This window comes from Hirundo rustica, chromosome 13 (assembly GCF_015227805.2).
Source record: "Hirundo rustica isolate bHirRus1 chromosome 13, bHirRus1.pri.v3, whole genome shotgun sequence".
Classification (NCBI taxonomy): Eukaryota; Metazoa; Chordata; class Aves; order Passeriformes; family Hirundinidae; genus Hirundo; species Hirundo rustica.
In genome coordinates this window covers 20,227,740-20,246,258 of record NC_053462.1, presented here as the reverse complement: position 1 = coordinate 20,246,258, position 18,519 = coordinate 20,227,740, and the positions used below count along the sequence as shown (strand labels likewise).

The following is an 18,519-nucleotide window of genomic DNA, read 5'->3' as shown; positions in this document are numbered from 1 at the left end:
AACTGCTCAGAGGGCACATAACTCAGCACTGAGAACTGCACACAAAGTGGGAGAGGTAACATGAGGGCTGAAACTGAAAATGGGGAGAAAGAGAAATGCTTGTGTGTGTGTAGGACATCAGCACAAATGTGAAGTAGGTTCAAACAGACAAAATTGCCAAAGAGAAAAGAGCTGAAACACTGAATAAGGGTCCAGGGCAAAGAAAATGGTGGGTGAGCTAGCATAACTACCAGTGACAACCTAATGGTATTACAGCATGGCTTTAATGTGAAATCCATGAGAAAGCATTGAGAGACGGTACCGGAATCATAGCAGTGAACAACAGTAATCGCAAAAACAGATGCAAGAGACAGCAGAGATTAAATTCATACTGTAACAAATAATGTAGAAATAATGTAAGATTTAAGAGAAGGAAAAGAAAATTCATGAAGTCACAGTACGTAAGCAACATCAAGGACAGGAATGATTCCTTGAATTACTCACCTCTGTGAGTTCTCATTCTCAATGTTTGTAAGGCCGGTGACAGGACTGCTAAGTTGTTTCCACACTGTATTCATATCCCCTGAATCCAAAGCCCTGTTAATCAGGGCCACAGAAGACAGCATCTCTACAGCAACAGATAGTTCTGGATGGGTGAGGTGACCCTGCATACAAAGAGGACAGCATATTTTTTTATTAATTCTATTCACTCTATACAAACTACTGCTGCGCATAGGTAACAATGGAGTAGTTTTAAAAACAGACATGTAACAAGGCAAAAGGACATCCTTTAAGACAACAAAGTAGAAAGGCAAGTATCTTAAACAAAGCTAGAGCACCAAATAAGAGATTGATGTATAGTCTTACAAGGCCAAGCAGATCAAGATTTAAGGACTAAACCACATTAGAACAGACTGAACACCAAAGCAGTTCTGTGAAGTCTCAAGACACCTTTGTTCCAGAGAATGTTTTTAAGAAAACAGACAAGGTAGACCCAGCGACCCATGCCAACTTCCAGAAATAACAGAGAAGGTGATACTTACTTCAGGGCTCTGTTGCTGTAAGGTGGCCAGCTCCCTTTGGTAAAGATCTGCAGCAAATGCATAAACCTCTGGTAACTGGGCCTCTGGATTCATCATTTCTGCCACAGTCATCTCAGCATCACCCATTCGAATTGCTGAATTAATTTTGGCTACTGCTGCCAGTCCTAGAAATTCAAAGATAGTAAAAAATAAGGAAGCAGACAGTTGAGACTCTCATAATAACAGCACTTTTATTTTATTCAAATATGTAACTAGAGAAAGAATAATACCTGACCTGCAGGGAAAGAGCCAAACTCTCAGATGCGAGTTATAACACTCCCAGTTAGTTAGTCTTCCATTACTGAAGACAATTAAAACACACAATGATCACATTTAATACTAGTTCACCTTTTTGTCCAGCTATCAAGGGACTATTTTACCATTTCAGTATTCTGATAGCAAGAAGTGTCACTGAAAAGTTTTGGATGAGTGAATCATACCGATTTTCTCTTCCTTTCTACCTCTATCTCACGCAAGGCAGTAACACAGGCACTCCATAGCGGGTACATGCTGGCTAACTTAAAACATCACAAGTAGGTAAACAAATGTGGACTTCCATGCCTAATAAGTAAGGTCTTTGAAGGTCACTGCCTACTTAATTCGGCATTCGCTATTTTCCTCTTCTATTCTAAATCCTCTCCTCAAGTCTCTGGTAGTGTCCTTTCTACCTATCACAAAGTGAATTGTGCTCCTGCACAGTAAGAGAGCTCTGCATGGTCTCAGAAGCATCTATCAAAAAACAATCAGCAAATGATCTGCATTTTATTTGCTGCCTGATATTCAGAAACAGTAAAGGTTCTGTAGCTCAGTGTGAATAAGTACATAAACCTGTATTTCATATTTCTTGGAGCAATCCAAATTTTCTTTACAGATCTACAGCACAAAAATTCACAAAAGTATTCTATAAAAAGAGGTTATTTAAGGTGGATGCAAAAATTCTGTTTCTTAATTCAAATTATATGCTGTTATCTCCAGCCACGTTGTAAGAGCTGGATAAAAGATGCTGCAAATAATCAGGGCAACCAACTCTCTTTAATGTTCTTAGTAGCTGTAAAGTATTTAAAGAACATTCAATGACCATTCATAATAGACCCAAATACTGTGCTGCCTCATTTTCTTGATCATATCCATGGTGACTCTGCTGCAATAATTTCTGCTGATCCTTACTTTGCTGGTACTGTTGTGCTGCCCTGTTAGCAGCATCCACTCCCAACTGTAACTCTTCCTTCTGCAGAGGACCTGTAAGGCCAGCCTAAAGGAAAAACAGAAACTGTAAGGGTGAAACAATGCCAAGTTATTAATTTCAATTACCTCAATAAGAATACTCCACTTGAACTTAAAACAGAAAAAATGCCATATACCTAAGGAAAACAGAAATTACTCACCAGATTCTCAGTTCGGGTGCTGAAAGACCATATGTGTACGCTTTTATATTACTAAAATACTTAACTAGAGAAAGAAAGAATAATATCCGATCTGCAGGGAAACTGCAATCCCATGAACACAGCAATTAAAGGCAAGACTGCTTCCAAAATGATAAAATATTTAAGACATAAGGCACAATTTTGTGGGAAAAGACTCCATGTACATGAGCTGTGTGCTGGAGTGAGATTAGTAATTGTGCAGCTGGCATGAAACAATCCATCATGAAATGTTGCATTTTACCTCTGAGCAACTATAAAGTTAGCAGAACATCAATCTGGCCAACATGCAGCTTTGCCTTATACATATGCACTTCTTGGACTATATGACACTACACAAATACAAATAGAAAACAAGACTGAGTAACTAGGGAGGCAGGAGGGCTTTAGTAACTTGGGTATCACAAAATCATTGAAGCTGAAAAAGACCCTTAAGATCACTGAGTCCAACCATACACCTAATACTGCCAAGTTCACTACTAAACCATGTCCATACGCACTATGCCTACAAGGGGTATATGATGGGTTTTTTCCACAGTCAAACTAGTTCACACTTATCAGATAGGTGTTTATAAAACACATATATTCACATTATTTGGGCACAGACAATAGTAAAATGAGGGAGGACACACCTTAATTTTAACAGTTCTATACACCTACAAGTTCGTAGTTTAAGGTTTGGTCAATTATATGTACACCTACATACAAACATTATGCTGGCCTTTCAAATGCAGAGATAAAACCCAAATAATAGACAGCCTTACTGAATGCTTCCATCTCTTAACACTAACTGTTTGTAGCCAACACTAAACTGTAATGCAGGTATATACCAAGTGATTAGTACACAGTTGTATGGTGAAAGGCGGGAGCAGGGGGAAAACCTCACCAACCAGAGTAATCTAAACTTTTCCATACCTCCTGTTTCTGTTGCCTGTCACTCAAAAACTGCTTGAAATACCAGTCACAATTTTCACGTAGCAATCCTCGGAGTCCCAGGGCTGGTGTTGCCAAGGCTTCATACAGTGCTAATGCATCTCCTCGTCCCAAAGCCAGGTCAATCTTTGATATGGCTGCATGTGCTAGCAACAGTAAAACAGAGTTTTGAGAAAGGCCCATGGTTTACACAACCTACTGCTCAAAGAAATACTCTTAGACATGATAGATAGCAAGTTAGGTATGTAATCCAAAAGAAACACTTCCAGAGTCAATTAGAAAGTCAATTATGAATTACAAGCCTGAAAAACAGGCTAATGGCTGGAAATGGCATGCACTATTCAAGATGAAGATTTGAAGGGCCCAGCAACAAGGACAATTCATTTCCAAAAGGAAGGGTAACAAAAGTCGTAGTGAATTAAGCTTACAACTATGTACTAATAATGACTAAAAAAACAAAACAAGACTAAAACCAACGAACAACACCAAAACCACACAACTGAAGAAAACCAAAATACCCCACCACTAAAACAACCCACAGGGGGTGGGAGCTGCCTTGAAATTTTGTCAGCATAACAGAAAAGGAAGAGAGGTATCATTTTGAAGTACTCTTTTAGTTAAGACTGTAACTATAACATGATACTTACTATTCACTTTATTGATGTTTCCCTGAATCTCAGCTTGAGTCAGAAGTTCTTCATACACATCTCTCTCTCTATCTAAACTTTCTGAAGCAATCTGAAGATTAAATAAAAACTAATCAGGGTTTCTACAGCTTCCTTCTCCCTTACAGACCCTCTAACTGAAAAGGTCAGAAAGGGTAACTGTTTACCCATACAGAGATGTGCTAAGTCATACATACACAACCTCTACACGTGCAAAAAGAAGCCCTAGACATAAATACATTTAAAGTAAATATAGTCAAACTCTGATACAGGCAGCTTCGAACACACATTAGAGCTCCAGAACATAAAAGCAGTACACAGGGCTAGGCATGTGTTATACAGTGTTCTAAAGTAACACGGATCATTTCCAGCATCAGTCAGTTTTGCTCAACATTTCATTGTTAGGAAAATATATCTATGAAAACAGAAGGATGCATTCCCAACATAAAAAAGCTGACAGGAATTCTGTATCTATGTGGCCCGCATTTTAGACAGCTAATCAGACTAATGCAGCTAACTACTGCCTGTTTTCTGCAAGAAGATAGGTTACTGGGGAACATAATAGAATGCCATGAGGAGTAAATCCACCTACGACTACACATACAGGACCTTAACACACATTTGACAAAATCCCCACAGTTTACACGGCAATACAAAAAAACAATGCATGCAAATGGTTTGAAAGAAGAACTGAGGTACCCTGTTTTTAGCATTCTCCATCTTGTCTTGCTTTGCTCTGTAGAGTGTGGCTTGGTAAGTGGATTCCAGTTGATCATCCAGATTTATAAGCATGGCATTAGGGTTCTTCATTGCTGTAAGAGTGTCAGCTGGAACCTGATGGTCAATTGCTTCATTAATGGCAATGACAGCAGCATGCACTGAAAAAAAAGCCACAGTCTGCCAGTTAGTCCCAAACAAAACAGCACTGTTAAAAATCAAGAAATCAAGAATCCCTTATTTAAAAAGAGCAGAAAAATTATCTGAAAATTAACTGGAAAGCAAAAGAATTATCAAAGTATCTCTCAAGCCATCATGACTTTGTATTGTTGAAGAAAATTGCAGCCTACTTTCTAATTACAGTATCTTTAGTTGAATCATTATGCTCCGGAAAAAAGAAAAATACACAAGGGAATGAATAAAAACATCTTCCCAATCTTCCAAAAGACCTACTAGAAAGACTGTACTAAGCTTCAAACATGCAGCATTAAAGTCAACACTTAACTGATCAGCTGATTTGAATAAGCAAATAAAATGCCATTTTTCCTTACATGCAGCTTCATCCACAGAAAGTTCATTCGCAAGAATTCCTCCAATCTTGCTGAAGGCAGGCATCTGAATACCATACTTCTCCAGTTCAAGCCTCATATTACTGATTTCCTCCTCTGAAACATACGTTAAAATAGTGTTACATGGGTTTAAACGCATTAGCACTGCTATACTAACTGCTGCTAAAGAAAAAATAGGATGGCTACAATAGATGACAATTAGTATTTAAATAATATACTTTGAATGTAACTCAGTAAGTGAAAAAAAAGAAATGAAAATGCTAAGACATTTTGCACACTTTCCTAAAATATACATTTCTCCCAGAAACTCTTACGGGAGTATTCTGTAGTTTTTCTTACTAGTAAACAATGCAAGAACTCTCATGAGGAGCTGGAAATAGACTCCATTCTGAGATACTTCAACTGTGATTGCCAACAGGTCAGGAAAATGCACAGGCGGTAGTTTAAGATCTTCTTTTACCCCACAAACAGACTACACTGAGAGAGGCAAATGGAGTGCATCAACACATGCAGTTGCTAAATACCATGTAACTCTAAAAGGGGGTTAATAGTTTAGCATTTCATAAATATAATCAACAACCAATTTGCAGGGAAATAAGGTTTATACATATTTTAAAGCAGATGCATGCCCTTGGGCAAGAGCCTCACTAATGCAAAACACTGAATTTGACACTTAGGCAAAATTAAGGAAGTGAAACTTTGAGGAGGTGTGTGGACACACGACTTTGGGCTGGCATCTCCTGCAGCAGATTGGGTGTCAAACACTTCTTCAGCTGATGTCACCTCTAAACTGTCACTGGAGATCAGAACCATGTACTAAGTTCCAAATGGCAAACTCTCCCAAGGAGATGAATGCAAGGCTCTAAGCGTCTTACAAGAGTGACAAAAGGGTTAAGACAGTTATTTGTGAAAGTAAATGATTAGTGAACTGATGACTGTCTCAGTGCCTGGCACAGAAGCTGGCAAATAAAGTCTCTTTTTTTTAAATTACTAAAATTCCTCACAGCCATTCATTTATAGATTTATTTCAATTTAGGACATCGACAGTAACAATCCATTAATTGACCTAAACAAGTGTTCAACAACTGATCTAGAAGGGTATGAGATAAAGGCAGCATACATGAGTGCTGGGGCTTTTTTACCTGTGAAGTCTACCTTGCCATATAAATCCTGAATCTGGGGGGCAAGACCCAGTTTAAAAAGGTACAGGCTAGAAAAGAAAAGAAGCAAATAATTAGAACTAGTCATTTTTCCTTATGGTTCTGACAATGATACGATTTTAGGAGATAGAGATTCAAGGACAGGTAAACCGATATAACAGCCCATAATCACCAAGTGAGCTAACTCTTCTCTTACCCTCTTAGTTGAATGTAACTGGCCCACCACTTCACAGAATTACAGAATGGTTGAGGTTAGAAGGGCATTCTCAAGTTTGTCTTGTTCAAGCTCCCTTTTCAAACCAGGTCACATAGGATCAAATTCCCCAGGATCGTGTCCAGATGGCTTTTGAGGATCAAAACACTGGATATCTCTCATTTCAGAACAATCTGTGCTACTCTTCGGTCACTCTCACAGGTAAATTAAGCATTTCCTGATGTTGAGAGGGACCCTCTTGTGGTTCAGATTATTGTTCATTTGACTCTCGTCACGTCATAGGACATCACTGAGAAGAGCCTGGCTACACATCTCCTTTGCATCCTCTCTTCAGATAGCTGCATGCATTGTTGAAATTTCTATGGCACTACATGTTATACAGGCTGAATAGTCCCAACTGTCCCAGCCTGTCCTGATAGGAGAGATCCTCTACTCCATTAATCATCTTAATGACCCTTCCTTCAACTCCCTCAGCATGTTTGTGTCTCTTTAATGCTGGAGAAGCCAGAACTGGACACAGGACCGCAGGTGTGGCATCTCCAGTGGTGAAGTATTCACTAGGCTGATTTGGCTTACTAAAATGGGGTTAACACGTTCACCTGCGGCCTGATGAGAAACGGAATCGCTACAAGGGAAGGATTAACCCATATAGCTGTGTACAGATCTGTGGATCTGGATAAAGCAACTCCTACTTTTTGCCTTTCATGCTAGCTCAACACAGATCACAGAATCACAGAAAGGCTTCCTGGGTTGGAAGGGACATTAAAGACCATCTAGTTTCAACTCACGCCACTGCCACAGGCAGGGACACCTTCCATTATCCCAGGCTGCTCCAAGCCCCATCCAAACCAGCCTTGAAAACTTCCAGGGATGGGACAGCTGAAGCTTCTCTCGGCAATCTGTGCCAGTGCCTTACTATCTTCTTGGTTAAAGAATGTCTAGCTCTGCCTCAGACAGCAGAGAGGGTGGGAATTGGAATGAAAAGGTAGTAATCTCAACAGACTTAACTGGTTTTTTTTTTCCTTCAGAACCTGATTCAGCCACTGCCCAGGGCAAAATATTGGCTTCATGGATCTTTGCTGGCCTGATGAGATTGTTCTGCTAGAAAATTTCCCCTATCCAGCCTTCAGTTCAGTTCTCTCTCCTGTCACCTTTCAGCTTTGCAGAAAGATTTCAGAAGCAATGAGATTTCTGTCTAGTATTCCTTACCTGAGTGCGTGAATACAATAGATACAGCGTGGCATGTTCTTGCGATCATAGATATCTGTTGTTTCGGGGTAGAATATCTAAAGATAAAGTTAGCAGTCCGAATTATGTTCACTTTATACAGCCAAATCACATCAGCTCAATTCTTCCACATTACACTAGAGAAAAGGCTCAAGGAACAAAACTCTTCAAGTTTCTCTGCCCTGGACCAATGTTTCTCCTACTTGAAATGTCAATGCTTCCTATTGTTTCTAATACCCTAATCAGAGCTCTCCTTTTCCTGCCAAGTTCTACACACGTGAATGGGTAGAACCTTTCTTTTGTGCGTACACCAAGATACTGGGTCATGAGGTATTAGTGAGGACTTCAGTGAAAGCCAAAGGATGAATAAAAGACAGGAGAAGAGAGAAAAGAGAATTTTGTTTGGATTAAACGCAGTTGAGAAACAAGAGGACAGGCAGTTTCAAGGGAAAACCCAGATCAGCACTAAGGTGCTCTGCATACTATATTTTCAGTTAGCTGGATGCAAAAGCTTTCAGACAGTCTCAAACACAAAGCTCTTCAAAGTTTAACAAGATAACAAAAGGGATTGATATTGAAGTTTCAACCATTTCAGAAGTTCTGACTTACTATAACATAATAAAGTATGTTATTTTCCAGTTATTTGAAGGTTCCTTGCTGTTGCCAATGAACACAAAATAGCATTGCTCTTTCTGTGAAGAAAGCAGTTCCAAAGCATCAGTTCCCTGGCCGTTCTGCATGGGAAAATACTTAAACCACTAGTATCACTTGTAAATGTACTAAACCCCAGTCCAGTTTCTTCAACATCTTCTCAGACATTTACTTCCACCTAAAGCCCACTTGCATCTGAAAATCTTACCTCATACCTGGCAATGAACATCTCTCTGTCCGTCTGTTTTCACCTAACCACCCTAACAGCACATTTCAGTATTTCTTAATCCCAAATGGGTTTCTGTAAGATCACCATAGATCCCAGGAATGCTCACCTAGTTAACTCGCAACAAGTTATTTAAAAATATTTGCCAAAACTGAAGTATTCAATTTGCAAGCACACATGCAAAGAAAACATACATCCGATTAAATTATGTAATGCCAGTTTTGGTGAGACTTTCATAATATGGCTACAAAAAAACTTGACTATCAGCCCAATGCCATCAGAGTTCCATATTTTCAGGCAACTGTGTTTATCAGTTCTGAGAAGTTTAACTGGCCATTTCTCTAGTCAAGTCAATAATTTATGTTTGATTAAGCTATACCAGGAACATTTCAACTCAATGTGAAAATTTCATAGGAAAATCTGAAGAAACAGAAGATAGTACTTTCTGTTGCGCTGTTACATTTAGCATTGATTTCTAAAAAAACTTCCACAATCAAACTGTAGCCTGGATAGTGCTCAAAAGAATGCATGGCAAGAATGATGTAATGCAGATATTATGCAAGATAAGTAACATCAGGGATATGGTACACAAGGATAAATTATTTTGCTCCTAGTCATTCTCACACATGTAGAAGAATGAAATCTTTCAGCAAATTTTAGGAGAGCGTTTCTATATAAATCTAGAAATTTAAGAATTAACTAGAGTAAGTGTGCCGATTTTTTTATAACAGCACATGCTTCCACAGAATGCAAAGCTTTTCCAAGATTATTTATTTATTTGGATGTACAAGACAGAAGTTACCTTGGGGAGACCAATCTCAGACATGGCATTCAGCCACTGGATTACATTATCCGTGTGTCGGAAGTGGAGACCAGTTGCCTAAAATAAAAATTGGCAGAAACAAGAGGGAGGGCCGTAAGAAACAAAACACCACAGCGGTCAAGAACAGCAGTAAGTTTCATTAACACAGATAGTGAAAACAGCACTTTTGCAGGAAAGCAGCATGAAGTCTTCTATATATGCCTATGTTGACTGTTTATGACTAAGCACTTGACCTAAGTGCAAGCTTAGATAAAAAGGTAAGAGTCCACCCAACCTCCTCATTTAACCATTGTTCCAGCGTGAAGGCAGAGTACCTCAGGTAAGATTAATACAAATTAATATTCTGCGTCTTTTCTCACAGTACCTCCACGTGTACATACTTCTATATTAGATGCCTACCTAAAGAAGTATCCATGGTCAACAGCACTCACCTTATACCTAGTCTGTTCCCTGTCATAAATTTTCTTCACAGAAACCACTTTAGGGGAGAAAAAGTTTCCAAGTTTTGCCAGGTAGACTCCATTTCTCAATCCTTCTTCCAGCTCTGTCGTGGCAGGCAGCTCCTCATTCAAACAGGCCTCCATCCATCTGGAAGTGTAAGAACAACAAAGTTGGTCAAGTGAGTATATTTCCAATTTGTAAACACAACCCCATGCCAAGCAAATCTCATGCTGCTGCTGCTCTCATACTCAAGCATACTATCCACTTAGCACTAAGGGTTGAAGACGGATATAATACTAACACAGTCTGTATCATTAAAATGCTAACGCTTCAGACAAAATATTAAGAAGAAGGCGAGTTCATCAGCCAGAGTTTCAAAAGTAATTAAGACACCACCTCATCTTCATGTCTCTCCTTCAGCCCACGACTTAGTTTGTACTGGTCTACACACAGTGGCCATCCTGTCCTTTTAACTAACTTAAATCTTCCCCTTGTACACGTTTATCTCACAAGCATTTCTTTAATCTCATTAAGTATTTGCTAGTTATTTCATTACTTTGTGCCACTTACTCAAGTTATTTTAAACGATTTCACACAGAGGCCCTACAACGTTCACAGAATCATAAAGTGGTTTGAGTCAGAAAGGACTTCAAAGTCTATTTCATTCCAACCCTCTACCATGAGCAGGGACACCTTCCACTAGACCAAGTTGCTCAGAACTCCATCCAAGACTGGTCCTGAACACTTACAGGGATAGAGGAAGCCACAGTTGCTCTGGGCAAGCTGCTCCAGGTGGCTCAACGTGCATGCAGTAAAGAATTTTTCCCTAATACCTAATGTAAATCTACCCTCTTTCAGTTTGACAACGATGTTCTCAAGCCTGTCTTCCTATATATCTTCTCCCACCCTACTACACATTTCAAGAACAGGGGAGAAAACATGGAACAGGCATTCCTCTCCTCATAACTCATTTTCCCTCATATTACTGTCTTCCATCTCATTTAATGGTATCACGGATCTCATGACAAAAATAAAGACTACGGCAAAACATTTTGAAAAATCATTGTTCTCAAAACAGAGGTGCACTTTGATATCTCTTCTGTACAAGCTACTGGAGGCTGTAAACTGCAAGCTCAGCTACAGTTTCTCCTAAAGATGACGTGCTACCTGACTGCTCTGGTCTCTAAAAAAGGGACTTGCACAACCCCAGGCCACTTTCTAAAGTGTCTTACTTAGATCATGCCTCACTTGCAGCTGAACTCTAAAGCTCTTACAGGACAGATGAGCTTTGGACCAATTAGGATCACAGAAAGGTGGCTTTCACAACAACAGGGGTCCAAAATAGCAACAGTCCATACTATAAAATGGAGCCGACAGTGTAACGTAAACAAGGTCAGTAATTTGGCTTACGAGGATGATAAGTCCACCTTACTGGCACTGATCTGAAACACAAGCAAATAGATGATCCTACTTCAACCCAGCACCCCTTAAATCCCAAATGAGACACCACTGCACTCTGGACTGCAGCCTGAGCCCAGGAAAAAGGGGTGGCTTGCAACCCAAAGCAAGACCTGGAAAAGCAGCAAGTAGTAGTGTTCATCAGGAAGAAAAGGTTTCTGGGAACACCTGGCCAACATCTGTATATAAGCTACAAAAAGAAACTCAGTCCTTCTTCATACTACTCTTTTCCCACGTTTTGCTGATTTCCTCTTAAAACTTAGTCGCTCTTGAATATTAAGTCCCAGAAAAATGCACATACTAACTGAATATGTGATAAACATGACATAAGTTTAAAAATTCTGGACCATTATCAAAAAGATACTGTCACTTGCATGCCACAGACCATTACAGCGCAAGATTCCTGAGAGGACACACAGCTATTCAGACACTGAAAGAGTCCAAATCATAGCAACAGTTTTCACAATACCTTCCCAACTACCTTACTGGGAAAACAAAACCAAAACAGAACAAAAACAAACAAACAAACAAAAACAATAAACACCCACCTCCTTCAGAGCAGAAGACCTAAAATGGAAGTAGAAGGGACATGTGACCAACACATTTAATTAGGACCTTATGGAAGGACACAGAGGCAGTGAGTCTTGTCTGCCTCCAAAACGAAAGATAAATGGCCCGTACTTAGAACATAAGCCATCTCAATGTCCTCATACCTGTTTCAACAGGTTCCTAAGTGGGTGTTAATATAAAACTACAAATTTAGAGCAAAAAACTAGAGGCAATTTACATACAGTAATGCTCCTGCTTGGTGTGGCATTGTTTAACCATTTGCTAAGCCAGAGGACAAAGCTACGTTCTCTGCAAACATCATCCAGTACCTTTTATATTTAAAAGCTCCAAATTAACACCTGACATCCTTAAAAGGCAGAAATACACGTGGAATTTCCAGATGAACAGGACAAATACATTTCTCAATGAGCAGGGAACCTGGCTGATGGGCAACAGCCTCTATTCCTTTTTGACATTAGGTATTAGAACAATATCAATAAGCTTTTCACAGAAACTTTCAATTCTTTTCTGCTACTTCGGTTATTTCCACTAAGCTCCTTCCCTCTCACCAGTACAGAAGACAATGTTTAAGTCAAAATTATTGTTTCAATCAAGTTTCATCACATGACTGCATAGATAACACTGGACTTATCATTTTACTGAAGCTAGCTCTAATTAAAGTTCTAAGTGCCCCTTTCCAATCAAGTTAGTCATACTGTCACAAAAAGAAAAAGATTCTTGAATACCTACAACACAGCCACTACCATCACCTGAAATTTTGAGCCAGGCTTTCCTGACAAGATATGACAATAAAAACATAACATCAGGCATTGTTGGGCAGACAGTCTCTCAAGTAACATTGCCTTCAAGCTTTCAAAGGAAACACTGCTCTATTACCAAGGACTGGAGAAAAATAACATCAATCATCTCAACTAACAAATTTTTTATTCTCCCACCATATGGGATTATTGAGGGTTGTGACAAGTTACACAAACGTAATATCTATTAATTTTTTTAATTTTTATATCTATTAAAAATACTATCTTTGAAAAGTATCATAGGCATATTTCAACCAGAACTGGAGTTTAGACACAGCAAAAACTTTAACACTGATCATACGGCATACTTTTTACTCTTTCACTTGTGAAAAGTTTGAGTCTGGCTAACCCTGAGACAATGGAAATAGAGTGGAAAAGAAATAAAAAGTCACCCTTTTCCTCTCAGACTGATTATAGACAAGCCTGAGGAAGTAGAACTAGCAAACCATCTCTCCAGAAACTGTTGCAAGAATATCAAATTGAATAAACAAAAATACTAGAGCAGAAAAATTTTTAAATGGACAAAGCCTCTAAGGAAGGCTGCTCATTTTATAACAGGACTACTGTGCAGTAGGTTCCAGCCCAAAAAGAAATCAGAGCATGGCATACAGCATGGCGATCTGCTGGAGATGAGAGTTTTAAATGTCCTTTCCAAAGTCGCATTGGCATCCTTATTGGTCAAACTAGCTGCCAATATCTTGGCTAGCTTTCCAATAGGTCCCTGTCCTCCCCCTCTAAAGCAGCTCTTAGGTCCTGGCAGGGAAAAACATTCCACATTTCTCTATAATTAGAAAATAAAACTGTGCCAACCTATGATAAGGATACTACTGCACTTGCCATTTTTGCCAAAAAGATCGGTCATTTGTCCTGGAGAGCTTTCAGATGAGTACCAAGCCCACAGTCAAGAGGAAACGTAATTATTAATTACACAGAAATCTTTTTCAAGCTAATTGCCTTGATCACTTGGCATTAGAAATTAAATAGGCCTAAATGCTTGGAAGCGACAATATCACTGAAGTTATCACACCTCAAGACCAACTTGATTTCTTAAAAGTAAGAATTATTAAGAAGCACTCCACAGTACTCGACAGCCAAGAACTGTTAGTGACATCTATTTACTTTGGTTATTTTGGGCTGATCTCTGCTTACATTACACATGGTATTCCTTCAGAAAGCACTGTCCAAAAAGAAAAATCCTGGTCTCTGAACAAACAGTTGTTTCCTCCTGGCCTGCCTTTCATTACTATTTCCAGTGAGTAATAAAAGAAGCATCCAAAGTGAGGCAAAGATGGTGGTACTTCACCACTGTCCTTTCCATACCTCTCTCCACCCACTTCTCAGAAAAATACAGTTCTGAATGTGCATTCCAAGCCACTTCCAGTCCAGACAGCCACTCCCTGCCAACTGCATGAGGTCATGCAAAACAGTACAGGATCTGCAGAGAAATATCTCAAGTCCAAACAGGATCTGATAAATGTCCAAATAAAGTGATAAAAGCTAAGTAGAAGTTACTTCAACTTACAGTACTGATAATAAAATACCATCTATGAATACTCCTGGATTACAATCTAACACAATCTAATTGTATCTGAGAGAAGCAGAAAACAAACAAAGAAACCCATCGCAAAATGAAACCTATGAAAACCAATCCAAACAACCAACCCGAAACCTGACCCCATCTGCAAGTGGAAACACTGATGAAGGATATTATAGTAAAACACCCTGACTTCTAGATAAGGACCATAAAAATCAGGTCTCAGGCTGCTTCTATTCGAGATAAATATACCCCTACCCTTCCATAAGCATGAGCTGCCAAGAGAATAGAGTATATACTTGCAGTTTTATCCACAATGCCACAGCTTTTCAATTAGACTACTGTGATTTGGAGACAGGAAAGGGAAAAAAAAAAAAAAAAAAAAAAAAAAAAAAAAAAAAAAAAAAAAAAAAAAAAAAAAAGTAAAGCAATCCAAACAAACAACAACAAAAATAGAGAACGCAAAAGAAAACCTGAAGCATTAAACAGCACTTATTAATAAAGTCATTTTTCTTCAAGAATGAGGCATCTGGTCCACACAGAGTACAGACATCTCTCTATTCACAATCTTTATTTTAACTCCAAATTTTATTTCAGTCTTTCAAAATCCTGAACAACTTAGTCACACCCTGCTTCCCTGTCTCCAACTAGCAAGAATTAATTCCTGTTTCACAAGACCATTGCACATTATTAACTGAAATAAAAAACTACTAAATAACAATAGAACAGTGACAGTGAAAAAGCCCGACCAAACAACATGCTGGAACACCATTAAATAAGTACAAATTATTCCTCTAATAATACTTCTGACGTATGCTGATTAGCAGACAGCCCTGCAAACAGCTATAAATTGCCATAAATTGAATACAGAAGTACTAAAAGCTACTGCACATGGGGCCGTCACACCAGACAGTTCAGAAATTCAAACTTTTTAAAATTTTTTATTTCAGTACAAAATTAGGTGCTTACCAATTTTCATCTTACTTCCTTCTAACACTTAAAAAACCCCCTCTTTGCTTCTGGATCCCGTATCTGTTGCTCAGTTAAAGGAATAGCAAGCCTCTGACAATGCTGATGCAATGCAAATCAGCATGTTGGTAATGGCAAGATTTTAGGTGCCTTATGTTGTAGGAAAAAAAAAACAAACCTACAGTGTTTGAATGCAATATTATACTGTAATAATATAACATGTTTACAGGGAGGAGGAGAGGAATCACCAGGTGTTGTTCTTCAGCTGCCTCCCACCCTGCCTTGGCTACCACCAACTTTACAACATCCACCTTTTCAGCTTCTGAGTGACACAGAGTACATCAGCTACCTTCCTCTACTCTTAGGTCCTCCTCTCCTCCTTAGAGATATAACTTCCAAGCTGACATTCTCTCACCATGAAGAAAGATTATTAGCCCTCTCACAGGTCAGAGGAACTGTAATCAACAGCACAAGCAAAATGCCACAGTATCTAATTCAGATGCTATGCCTCAGTTACACTACTGGCAAAGAAGTCAAATATAAAAAAACTCAGATCAAGGGCATTAATTTCAAAACCACTGATCTCTTATAATTCTTGTTTAATTGTTTCTGTTAAACAAACTCCTTACCAATAAAGCAGCCAAGAGCCCTCATCTAGACTGTACTATTAGTAATAAATAAAACTCAGAGGGCAATTTACAAAATAACTGCTCAGGAAGGAAAAAAAATTCCTGGAAGCAGACAGTAAACTCAAGCCTTTGCTCTTCCTTGTATACCTTAATTATTAAACTCAGAAGTCTGCTCTCCTCCTGGTGACTTAATCTTTACCTCTTATGTTACGTGATATGGCTTTAAATATAGGAATCAGGAACTCTCACAGACATATATGTGCATAGCCTGTATGCCACTAAGCAAAAATGGATCATGGGTTGGATAAGGGTTGAGGCTCTCCAAGCAGACCTTCCACCTGAAAAATAAGTGCTCCAACTGCCAAGGTGGATACAAAGAAGGCTGTACACCACTACTTGCATTTAGAGCAACACAGCTGTTGCTTCATTCTTTACAAAACATACTGGCTACCACTAGGCATTATTTGAAACATCTCAAGGCTCACCCTGAGACAAGAGTGAAAACTTCTTTTTATCTGACAAGGTAGGGCAAAAATTAAAATACCCAGCTGCTCAACCTCATCAGTATCAAGGCAACATTCAGACGCAGACAAGATCAGTAAGAACTTCAGAGTCAAAGCTGATGTATTTAAAGAGTAAGTCCCCACGATTAAGCTAGAGCTAGATGAAAATATTAAAGCTGTTACTGTGAAACTTATTTTTGCCTGAGGTTTTTTTTTCTTTTTTTCTTTTTTTTTTTCAGCATGGAATTCAAGAGAGGATCAGCACCTCCTCAAGCATCTACTCCAAGGCTGATGACAGAAAGAGATCACAAATGAAGGATCTGGGGCTCCTTCAAGCTTGGACAGTTACTTGGACAGTGCAACTCATCTCTCCCTGTTTGCCCAGCATTTGCGGCTAAGGACTTTGGATTCAAAGGGAAGGAGTTATTTTGAAACACAGATCTTACTTACTACTTCAAACTTCATTCAAATCTGTATGGAAGGAAAATTATTATCTACTAGTAACTAACGAGTCTCTGTGAACTTACAGTCATGATAATTGTCATAGAGCACCTAGAAGACCACAGCATAAACTGCATGCTCCCCATCCCTTCAAAAATATATTATACATTCTTGGTAAAATTAAAGTCCTGGAATTAAATCCTTTATATTCTACCAGCAGTGAACTTGTACCAACTCAATACTTCCTCCCCAGTAAAGTCATTACAGCTAAACATGTCTGCCTTGCTAAGGAAGAATTACACAGATTTATACAAAATTCATCACCCAGCCAGGGAAAATTTTCTGGCTCTTAAGCCATATCATCTTTTGAAGGACAAAGGAAGACTTAAGTGTTCAGTGAGCCATGACAAAACATGCTCTTGGCTATGCTGAACATGTGTTTATTTTCCTATTCTTCATATATGGCATACAGGATTTAATGCTTGCAAAATATTTTTTAAAATAGCAACAATAGGACTTCATGCATCCATTTTTCCTTCATTTTTCCTTCACAGCTCCGACTGTGTTCTGATCACACTTTCAATTCCTTGTCTGAAAGAACATATACAGTATGTTTATATGCTTTTTAAGCGTGGAGATTACACATGCTGGAAGACAAGAATAAGAAAAAAGTTAATTCAATATTTTAAACAAAAACCAGGAAAAATCTAATTCAGCAGGATCAAGCGAAGGGTAACACACTTCGGAAAACATGATATGCCATATAAACACAAGACGAGAAACAAATTTCAGCAGTACAACTTCAAGGTGACAAGTCAGTAAAACTCTACCGTAACACTCTGAAAAAGCAGATACCACTCAATACTGAATGATACTATCAAATCTATTGGGGTATACAATATAATTGTTACACTTTTTTATAAGCATGCCCACTAACACCCTTTTGGAAAAGTTTTCTCTCTTTTGGCAGTGGACTTGCAGAGAGACACTGAACGCCTGGAGAGAAGTCTGAGCAACCCAGGGAAACGTACTACATATCTATTAAATAGATGGATGCATGGAGAAATGCATAAGAATTGAGTTCTCAGTGTGCAAGGGATATACATCATTACAATTTAATTTTGTAAAAGACTGAAGTTAAGAGGAAGGGAATAACTGTTTTTCATGTGCACTGCTCAGCCAGGAGGCAATATTGCACCAGACATATACAAGTTAGACAATGGTGAGTGATGCCTTTTCTTGGGTTTAGAATTAAGAGTTAAACACAGTTAAGGGATTAAGGGTTTTTTATCTTGGTATCTAATAAGGATTTTTATGGTGCAATAATTTGCCAAGGTGAAATACGCCAAAATGTATGTACATGGCGGATCGCGTACACAATTTTATAGACTTTGCAAATTAATATATTTAACAATGCTGCTTCAAGGAGAGGTTTAAATGAGCAGTGTGACATTTTCTTAACTTAAAGTATTTTTCCCCTGATAGGCTTAATTTCAGTTTACAGAATATA

At 38.7% G+C, this 18,519-nt stretch overlaps 1 protein-coding gene across 1 annotated transcript in view; it reads right to left on the bottom strand.

Moving 5' to 3' along the window:
* The window catches only part of IQGAP1 (IQ motif containing GTPase activating protein 1), a gene marked incomplete at its 3' end in the record, with an annotated part of 45,713 nt that overhangs the window by 24,578 nt on the left and 2,616 nt on the right, over positions 1–18,519 (bottom strand). Inside the window, exons 3-13 of the mRNA XM_040077021.2 lie at positions 10,099–10,255; positions 9,647–9,724; positions 7,950–8,026; positions 6,509–6,576; positions 5,349–5,462; positions 4,780–4,958; positions 4,063–4,153; positions 3,398–3,561; positions 2,229–2,313; positions 1,023–1,186; positions 484–644 (exon numbers count right to left, since the gene is read on the bottom strand). Of these exons, the coding sequence (XP_039932955.2) occupies positions 484–644; positions 1,023–1,186; positions 2,229–2,313; positions 3,398–3,561; positions 4,063–4,153; positions 4,780–4,958; positions 5,349–5,462; positions 6,509–6,576; positions 7,950–8,026; positions 9,647–9,724; positions 10,099–10,255 (1,338 nt within the window). The remainder of the gene's footprint in view (positions 1–483; positions 645–1,022; positions 1,187–2,228; positions 2,314–3,397; positions 3,562–4,062; positions 4,154–4,779; positions 4,959–5,348; positions 5,463–6,508; positions 6,577–7,949; positions 8,027–9,646; positions 9,725–10,098; positions 10,256–18,519) is intronic.